At 38.5% G+C, this 10,000-nt stretch overlaps 1 protein-coding gene across 1 annotated transcript in view; it reads right to left on the bottom strand.

The window, feature by feature from the left end:
* Positions 1-10,000, bottom strand: part of acvrl1 (activin A receptor like type 1) — a 21,736-nt gene that overhangs the window by 9,142 nt on the left and 2,594 nt on the right. The window contains exons 2-4 of the mRNA XM_061903364.1: positions 5,128-5,199; positions 740-976; positions 72-277 (exon numbers count right to left, since the gene is read on the bottom strand). Of these exons, the coding sequence (XP_061759348.1) occupies positions 72-277; positions 740-976; positions 5,128-5,197 (513 nt within the window). The 5' untranslated portion in view covers positions 5,198-5,199. The remainder of the gene's footprint in view (positions 1-71; positions 278-739; positions 977-5,127; positions 5,200-10,000) is intronic.

The raw sequence follows: 10,000 nt of genomic DNA on the forward strand, positions 1-10,000 counted from the left end.
GACAAGAATACATGACAAGTCAAAACTGCCACATGTCATTACTGTACCACCCTTAACCTGAAATTTCTTACACCATATGTAGGGTCGTCTCCACTGGGGACCTTGAGCATGGTGACATCATGGTCATCAACATTTTTGAGGCGGGAATGTGCACGTCGGAAGCGCAGGAATATCAGCAGGCCGGTTAAACTGGCCACCATGAACAAGAGTAGCAGAGCCACAGTGATCCACAGCTCTGGACGAGGCTGCTGTGGGGACATCGTTGTTGTCTCTCCATCTGGAGCCACAAAATGACATGAAATTGGCAAAATGTATAGTCTACCTCAGTGGTTCTCAAACTTGTTTTCTACCAGTACCACCTCAGAAAACAACTGGCTCTCCAAGTACCTCCATAATGACCAACATTAAAACACAGTAGCATAGTAGGCCTAAATATTCACTAAAAACAAGGCATAGGTTTTATTTATCAATTATATTTATTATTTTGACCACTGTAACATTAGACTTAGTTTGAACAGTTACACCGTGTTTGAATACTTAATTAAGTGATTATTTTACACATCACTAGATAGAGCCTGTGTACCTTGTACCACAGTGCGAGAATCACTTGTCTATCTTGTGTTTGTCAGTAAACACGTCATTGTAAAGTAGAGTATAAAACATTGCAATAGTTTACTTTGATTGAAGCATTGCATTGGAGTGGGTCTATGACAAACACAATGAGGTTTTGAGTACTGACCTATGTTTGGAGGTGGCGTGGCATAGGCGTTGCATAGTTCCTCTCTGCAACAGTAGACGTGGAAGCGTTCAAAGGAAGTGAGGCATTGCTCTCTGTAGTTATGACTCGAGAAGCAGCCTTTCTCCTCGTGGCCGTGCACCCACATGTAGAAGCAGACATCCCCTCGGCATGTGTCGTTCACACAAGTGCCTTTGTTATTCTCGCACGTACACAGCCGCTTACCATCACCCTCTGACTCTGCAAAGGATGAACATGTGCTGTAAATGGCCGCGCTGTTATCCCTTGTATGCTTATTAATATTTTCTCAACAAGAGTGCTCCAACAGACTTTTTCTTAACTCTTTACACAATGGTTTGCTTGAATTTACACTAAAGGTGGACAATTTACAATTACAACATCAACATGGTACAGAAAAAGGGACATTATTTGCACTTTTTGCCCACTAGGAGGCAGAGGAATGGTATACAACAGGGGTCACCAACGCGGTGCTCGCGGGCACCAGGTCGCCCGTAAGGACCAGATGAGTCGCCCACTGGCCTGTTTTAAAAATAGCTCAAATAGCAGCACTTACCAGTGAGCTGCCTCTATTTTTATTTTATTTTATTCATTTACTAGCAAGCTGGTCTCGCTTTGCTTGACATTTTTAATTCTAAGAGAGACAAAACTCATAGAATTTGAAAATCCAAGAAAATATTTTAAAGACTTGGTCTTCACTTGTTTAAATGAATTCATTTTTTTTTTTTTACTTTGCTTCTTATAACTTTCGGAAAGACAATTTTAGAGAAAAAAATACAACCTTAAAAATAATTTTAGGACTTTTAAACACATATACCTTTTTACCTTTTAAATTCCTTCCTCTTCTTTACCGACAATTTAAATCAATGTTCAATAAATTATAACTATTTTTTATTGTAAAGAATAATGAATACATTTTAATTTAATTCTTCATTTTAGCTTCTGTTTTTTTGACGAAGAATATTTGTGAAATATTTCTTCAGACTTATTATGATTAAAATTCCCAAAAACAATTCTGGCAAATATAGAAAATCTGTAGAATCAAATTTAAATCTTTTTTCAAAGTCTTTTAAATTTCTTTTAAAATTTTTGTTCTGGAAAATCTAGAAGGAATAATGATTTGTCTTTGTTAGAAATATAGCTTGGTCCAATATATAAATTCTACCAAAGTGCAGATTGGATTTTAACCTATTTAAAACATGTCATCAAAATTCTAAAATTAATCTTAATCAAGAAAAATTACTAATGATGTCCCATAAATTATTTTTTTAATTTTTTCAAAAAGAGTCGAATTAGCTAGTTTTTCTCTTCATTTTTTTTCGGTTGAATTTTGAATTTTAAAGAGTCGAAATTGAAGATAAACTATGTTTCAAATTTTAATTTTAATTTTTTTCGTGTTTTCTCCTCTTTTAAACCGTTCAATTAAGTGTTTTTTTTCATCATTTGTTCTGTACAAACAACCTTCCGTAAAACAAAAAAAAATGTACGATGGAATGACAGACGATATACCCATTTTTTTAATATATATATATTTCTTTATTAAAGGTAAATTGGGCAAATTGGCTATTTCTGGCAATTTATTTAAGTGTGTATCAAACTGATAGCCCTTCGCATTAATCAGTACCCAAGAAGTAGCTCTTGGTTTCAAAAAGGTTGGTGATCCTTGGTATACAATACAAGCACTATGAAGCATTTGTGGATCACATCTAGAGTGTTGTGGATTAGAATCCGTGTGAGCTCGGTTCTCTGTGTATGGAGTTTCATGGCCTACTCTTTTTTTCTCTCCTTTATCTCTGGGTACTCTATTTCCTCCTAAACTAAGATATTTTCTTTGGTATGACTGGTTGTCTGTCTCTATCACTATTAGCATTACCACCTCTATGCACCAGCATCCCCGGCCTTAATATGATATACTGTGTAAATTTGAAAAAGCGGATAATAGGCCCTTTTTCCACCGCAATAACTTTTACAGGAACTTTCCCACTTTCCCACAAATAAAGTTCCCCTTGTGTTTCCACCAAATACTACTCGGGTAGATTTATGATAAATGGTAAATGGGTTATACTTGTATAGCGCTTTTCTACCTTCAAGGTACTCAAAGCGCTTTGACACTATTTCCACATTCACCCATTCACACACACATTCACACACTGATGGCGGAGCTGCCATGAAAGGCCCTAACCACGACCCATTAGGAGCAAGGGTGAAGTGTCTTGTTGAAGGACACAAGGAACATGATGAGGTTGGTAGAAGGTGGGGATTGAACCAGGAACCCTCAGGTGGCTGGCACGGCCACTATCCCAACTGCGCCACACCATCCCTTTAGTTGTCCAGGAACCTTTCAGAGTTCCTGCCAGCAAGGTGTGACTTTTTCAAGTTTCCCATTACCTTTTCAGGGAACAGGTGTGCTGTCAAACGCTGGTTGGTTGAACGCAGTTGTGGGCGTTCCTAAAGCTTCTTCTTCGAACTCAGCCCCACCATTTACCGAATGCTCGGCGACTTGTTTATTTCTTGTGTATTTCTATTACAACGTATGTGACAACTGAGAGAAAGAAGAACAAAAGGAACTTTTGACTTGCAGGAACTTTTATGGGGGCATCTTTGTGCTGATGAACGCTGATCAGTGAAACTATTTTGCAGTGTTTTTACTCAGTCAGAGTCTTTAAACTATATGCAGTTCATTATTGTTTTTTTTTTTATTTATAAACTTAATTTAGATACTAGAAACTACGCGAAGTGGACAAACTTTTTAAAACGTATTTACAGTTTTGTATGAAGCTGGATTCAAAGCAACAACCTCAGCTGCCAACGACTCTGAGACTTTGTTGGATCAATGTAAAATAAAGGAGGCAGTACACGAGTGAAACAAAGGTAAATATCATCAAATAGTAACTATTTACTTTATTACATGTTGTAAAAGTAGTCAGTGACACTCCATTTGTGTCGTTTTTAGCCTCAACCCGAGTGAACAGAATGCTAATGCTAAAAAGCTAACGATAAAGGGAATGTGTTCATGTTGTCGGCGTGAGATAAACACTGACATTTATTATTTATATATTGTTATATACATCTGAAATTGAAAAAAAGTAATCACCTGTCCATGAATTTACTGAGAGAATGACTTTCTGGCAGTTGGATATTGTAGGCAAAACACTGACTTATTATGAAGAATTCAGTAAACTTTATTTTTCAAATCATATTGTTTTGTATTTTATTGCTTTGTATTTTATTTACAAACCCCGTTTCCATATGAGTTGGGAAAATTTCAACCCATATTCAGTTGAATATGCTACAAAGACAACATATTTGATGTTCAAACTGATAAACATTTTTTTTTTTTTGCAAATAATCATTAACTTTAGAATTTGATGCCAGCAACACGTGACAAAGAAGTTGGAAAAGGTGGCAATAAATACTAATAAAGTTGAGGAATGCTCATCACACACTGATATGGAACATCCCACAGGTGTGCAGGCTAATTAGGAACAGGTGGGTGCCATGATTGGGTATAAAAGCAGCTTCCAAGAAATCCTAAGTAATTCACAAACAAGGATAGGGTGAGGGTCACCACTTTGTAAGCAAATAGTCGAACAGTTTTAGAACAGCATTTCTCAACAAGCTATTGCAAGGAATTTAGGCGTTTTACCATCTAAGGTCCGTAAAATCATCAAAAATTTCAGAGAATATGGAGAAATCACTGCACGTAAGCGATGATATTACGGAATTTTGATCCCTCAGGCGGTACTGCATCAAAAACTGACACCAGTGTGTAAAGGATATTACCACATGGGCTCAGGAACACTTCATAAAAACACTGTCAGTAACTACAGTTGGTCGCTACATCTGTAAGTGCAAGTTAAAACTCTACTATGCAAAGCCAAACCCATTTATCAACAATATCCTGAAACACCGCCGGCTTGGCTGGGCCCGAGATCATCTAAGATGGACTGATGCAAAGTGGAAAGGTGTTCTGTGGTCTGACGAGTCCACATTTTAAATTATATTTGGAAACAGAGGACGTGGTGTCTTCCAGAAAAAAGAGGAAAATAACCATTCAGATTGCTATAGGCGCAAAGTTCAAAAGCCAGCATCTGTGATGGTATGGGGGTGTATTAGTGCCCAAGGCATGGGTAACTTACACATCTGTGAATGCCCATTAATGTTGAAAGGTCCATACAGGTTTTGGAGCAACATATGTTGTTATCCAAGCAACGTTATCATGGACGCCCCTGCTTATTTCAACAAAACAAGTGTAACAACAGCGTGGAAGTAGAGGTTCAAGGAACCAAAACTTTTGGTGGAAAAAGGCATAATGAGATGGAAGGCCTTAGGCAAAATGTCGATACGTTTCGCATAGCTTATCATTTACTCACCTGCATGGCAAGCAGAGACCAACAGTAACAGTCCAACAAGTACCGCTGTTGAGCAAGCAGAGCCTGCCATCTCTGTGGAACACACACATAATAATTTAGTACTATTAGCAATAGAAAGCGATAATTTTCCAACATTTCAACAGTTGCATGATATATATTAACAACAAAAAGTCTGGTGAGGGAGCTATTCTGTAAAAAAAATAACGAGTCAGTGGGCCCAGCCGGTCTGCCTATGTTCTAATTGCTATGGATGGGAGAAGGGGGGGTTTGGAGTGGGGAGGCTAGAATAGCACTCCAGAATGTTTGCATAAGTGTGCTGAGACTGCGTGTGCTACCCAGGCTCCAAGCTTGTCGACTCCTCAGCTGCCCTGCTTGCAGAGTAAATATTGATGGCAATGCTTCCTGCCATTGAGTGACCCCACCCGGCTGGCCGGCGAGACTCTGGCTGCTCATTGTTCATGACTGCGCAGTCAGGGGTCACGCAAGCAGCAGAGCTCTCATACAGTGCAAAAGCATGCTGTAGTCTGGTTACAATTTAGTATGGAAACCAAAGAGATTTAATAGAATGTGTTGATGTATACTATGATCTAAAAAGAAAAGTGCTAAAGAAATGTCTGGTCTTGCTCGAGGGGTCCCTCATAGTTACTTTAATGCAGCTGTAGTAATACTGCATTTGTTGGCCAACAAGGTAAAAATACATACAGTTAAAACCCAATCTTGTTAATATCTTAATCAATTGTTTTTCTTAAAGATTTGGTGAATATGTATGTGACCAGATTTGACCAATCTAAATCTATGAGCATGAACCGATGAAGCCTGCTTTGGCGGAGAGGTGATGAACGTCTTCTGAGACACACCGAACAATCTAATTGTTATGCTTTAAGTTGAAAAGCAAAAATGTGAGTTTCAAGCATTCCCGCCATTCGTTGGCGTAGTGAAACCCAAACTATTGGACCAAAACATCCGGTGTAACCCGTCAGCATTAGCTTATAGCTAGAGATCAACATAACTTTGTTTTTCCAACCACTTGTGAAAAAAAGGGATTGGAAAGGAGACTGCTAAGACTAAGAAGCAGTAGATATCCATTGAAATAAAAAAATCAATCAAAGTTGAACAATAAAGCCCTTAATAACAAATGTCTCAAAGAGCTGCACAAACCACAATGACATCCTCGGCTCAGAGCCCACATTTGGACAAGAAAAAAATAAACCCTATGGAAACAATGACAAACCTTGGAAGGGACCGGAGATGTGGGGACCCCCTGGGTGACCGGTGCAATGGATGCCAAGTGGATAGGGTTAATAAAATAAATATTTGAAAACATTATAGAGCGTGTTGCAGACTTGGCAAAGCAGTTTGAGTGTAGCACTTGCTAGTCTGCACCGCACGGAAACAGAAAGAGTCGATAACGCTAGCTAGGTAAAAAAAATGAAGTAAAATAAAGTTAAATGGCAGATAGTTATCCATGAAAATAAGGAGAAGCTTCTGATAGTGTGTTTAACGCAGAAGCAGCTCGAAGGAGAAACCATGTAAGCATATTTTCCAAGGTATATGCTATACATTTTATTGCATTACTTCATAAAACAGTTGTTTGTTGTACATTCAATTGTATTGTTTATCATACAATATTTTAAAACGTTTTTTTTCTCTTTTTAAAAAGTATGGTAAATGGTTAAACTTTGCCATTTCTTTGTGGGGCCAGGCACAAAAAAAAATATTGTATTAACTTCAATGAGGAACATTGACTTGACATACAATAACCAATTAATGTCCTAAGGTAGGGTACTACTGTTTTCGTTTTTTATATATGCATTATAAAATAAAAGGGACAAATCAAATAAACCATGACAATGCACATGTAAAAGAGCATAAGGTAAATATATTATGGCACAGGTTTAGTTTCCTTAGGTGTATTTCTCACCTAAAGGTTGGTATGTGCATACCTTCCTGCATATCATGTTATCATGCAGTACATCTTCTCCTAATCAGTGGCAGTGGAGTATGCACACATCAATGCAAAACAATGTATGGCTTTTTTACGCTTACATTAATTAATATATTTACATAATGTACAAACTACAGGAAGTCATCACATTTTTTTCTTGTGCACATGCCAAACATGCAAGTGGTAATTATAATGCATACTACACTCCACGTTTGGGTACAATCAATTGTAAAATCCCTTCTAGATACCATTTCCACCTTACACAAAAATCTGATGAATACCAAACAAACTATCTTTAGACTTCCCCCGCCTCCAAATCCGGCCTTCAGCACTGTACTCTGAAACCACAAGCCATATTATACCAAACATCAGAAAGCACTTCCTGCATTGTGCAGCCTACAAGTCAGTGCTGGCAAACTCTAGCATAAACACAACTCCACCCATTCTATTCCTCACTCGAGATTCTCAGATGGATTCCATTTATCTGGCTATCATTTTATCGTTTGTGGGTCCTGACATAGCAGAGAGCCCTAATCATGTCCTCCCATCGTAAGCCGAACTGACATTAGGCTCCAGCACACTTCCTCTGGAAGCCCTCAACTGTTTGTCTCTGTTCAGTTCAACGCTACATCCCTGTGACCCAGGGGAAAAGAACCATTGTCATCTCTTCCTCCCATCGACAGCTTAAACTCAGGGAGGCAGATCTCTCATTCCATCTGGATGACTATGTGGTTAAACTGGATGGTGGGGGCATGTATCAGCACAACAGCCTCTGCAGAGCCCCTGGACTGGGCCTCATGCTTGTAAAGCAGGGCTATTCAACTGGCAACCTGGGGCCCAAATCCAGCCTGGGAATGACACCGTACCGGCCCCCGCATTCATTTAAAACTTGGGAGACACACATTTTTGCAGCAATTTCCTAAAAACACTAGAATGCTCCCGGAACTTGGACCACTGAAAGCACATTGGCAGATCATTGCATTAACATTTAACCTTGCTAGGAAACACAGAACACTGGGGTTCAAAAGTGTGATTTACATAGCTGACTGGTTCCTCAAGGCTCTCCTTTAAGTCCTCCCCCTTTTGGCAGATACATTTTTTTTCATAATGGGATTTAACTAAGGTGTTGGTGTAGCTTGTTTACTTCAGATGCAGTCGTTAGTCAACTTCTGCAGTTATACAAGTGGTGTTTTTCAAGGTTCCATCTTAGATTCTCTCTTTTTCATCATGTTGGCTACTTAACCGGTGCCCTACGAGTTTAGTTTTAAAAAAATGTGTGAGACACTCACATTTTTGAATAAGGTTGTTAAAAACAACAGAGCGCTCCTATAACTCTGAGACTATATACCAAAATCAAATGTTTATAGTGGACGACGCTGGTACTCCAGAGAACAGTGGTTTTCAATCACTTTGCGAGATCTGGTCTAGAGCTCGGCAGAGTAACCACGTTATTCTCTTCCATATCAGTAGGTGGCAGCAGGTAGCTAATTGCTTTGTGGATGTCAGAAACATGAAGACTACAACGGGAGGCACTGTGAAGGTAAAAAGGTATCTAATGCTTAAACCAAAAATAAACAAAAGGTGAGTGCCCCTAAAAAAAGGCATCGAAGCTTAGGGAAGGCTTGGCAGAACGAAACCAAAGCTAAACTGGCTACAAAGTAAACAAAGCCGAATGCTGGACGACAGCAAAGACTTACAGCGTGTGGAGCAGGTCGTGACAGTACTTTGAGACAAGTATAGTGATGCATGGTTGTTCACGGTTTAAATTCATAACCAACAACTGTTTATTGTCAATATCGAGTTTCATTTTTTTTAATAATTTCTGCTGGTGGTGTGCCTTCGGATTTTTTTAATGCAAAATAATGAAGAGAAGTCCGGACCCCCCAAAAGGTTTAGTTGAATATCCCTGTTTAATAGTACCGTAAAAAAACTTTACCATAAAACAAACACATAATTTAATGGTCGATAAACTTCTTTTACTATTTTTGTAGTCATCTGCGTTTGTGCTGAGTGTTTATTTTGCGTACAAACTTTAAGTCAGTAGTAATCCAGTCGTTGGGACTGTCTGCAAGTTACCGCCACACCAAAAAAGCTGTGTCTTCATCTGGTAGACAAAGCAAGGCTTGGCAGGCTTCACGGTTCAGTTACTGTCTGTGTGCTCTCACATGCCTGATGCTTTGTGGAAATAAAAGGGACGATCTCAACTTTATTGTACTTGTCTGATGTGGATACTGTCGGTTAAATTTTATCCCAGGAATGTGCTCATTTTGTGGTTGCAGCTGCATCGAACTGAGTGAGGGGTATTTCTAATATTGTGATAGACTTACTTACCTTGGCGAGAGTGTCAAAACATCCGTCAGTATGATGCTGTGAAGTCTTACACTAGGGCTGCATCTTACACTAGGGCTGCAGTTTACACTAGGGCTGCAGCTATCGATCATTTTAGTAATCTGGAGATTAGTTTGTTTGATTAATCAAGTATTCAAATAAAACACACTTTACTGCCTAAATTCGTATTTTAGGGAAAATTGTTGACATAAACACAGTTTTTTTAACAAAAAAAAAACGTAATTTGTTTTTTGTATTGAATGTACATTACACATTTAAATTGCACTTTTAACACATCTGCATTCATAACAACAATTAAAAAAAACTCAGCGCTGTTTGCAGCACCCTCACAACACCGCGATCATGTGCGCTCTATTACAGCAGCTGTGCAGAAACTATGTTCGTATATTTAACGTTATCAAAGCAACTGAACCTTTATCAAAGCTTTTTTCCTTATCAAAATAATCAATTAATTGGTGCAGCCCTACCTTACACCACCTAAAACTAATACCACATTTTTAAATTAACAGCTCTATTAAAAATTCAAATTGATTCCTACTTCGTGGAAATTTACCTATTAACAACCACAAAAAAAAAAAA

This window comes from Nerophis ophidion, linkage group LG06, assembly GCF_033978795.1.
Source record: "Nerophis ophidion isolate RoL-2023_Sa linkage group LG06, RoL_Noph_v1.0, whole genome shotgun sequence".
Lineage (NCBI taxonomy): Eukaryota > Metazoa > Chordata > Actinopteri > Syngnathiformes > Syngnathidae > Nerophis > Nerophis ophidion.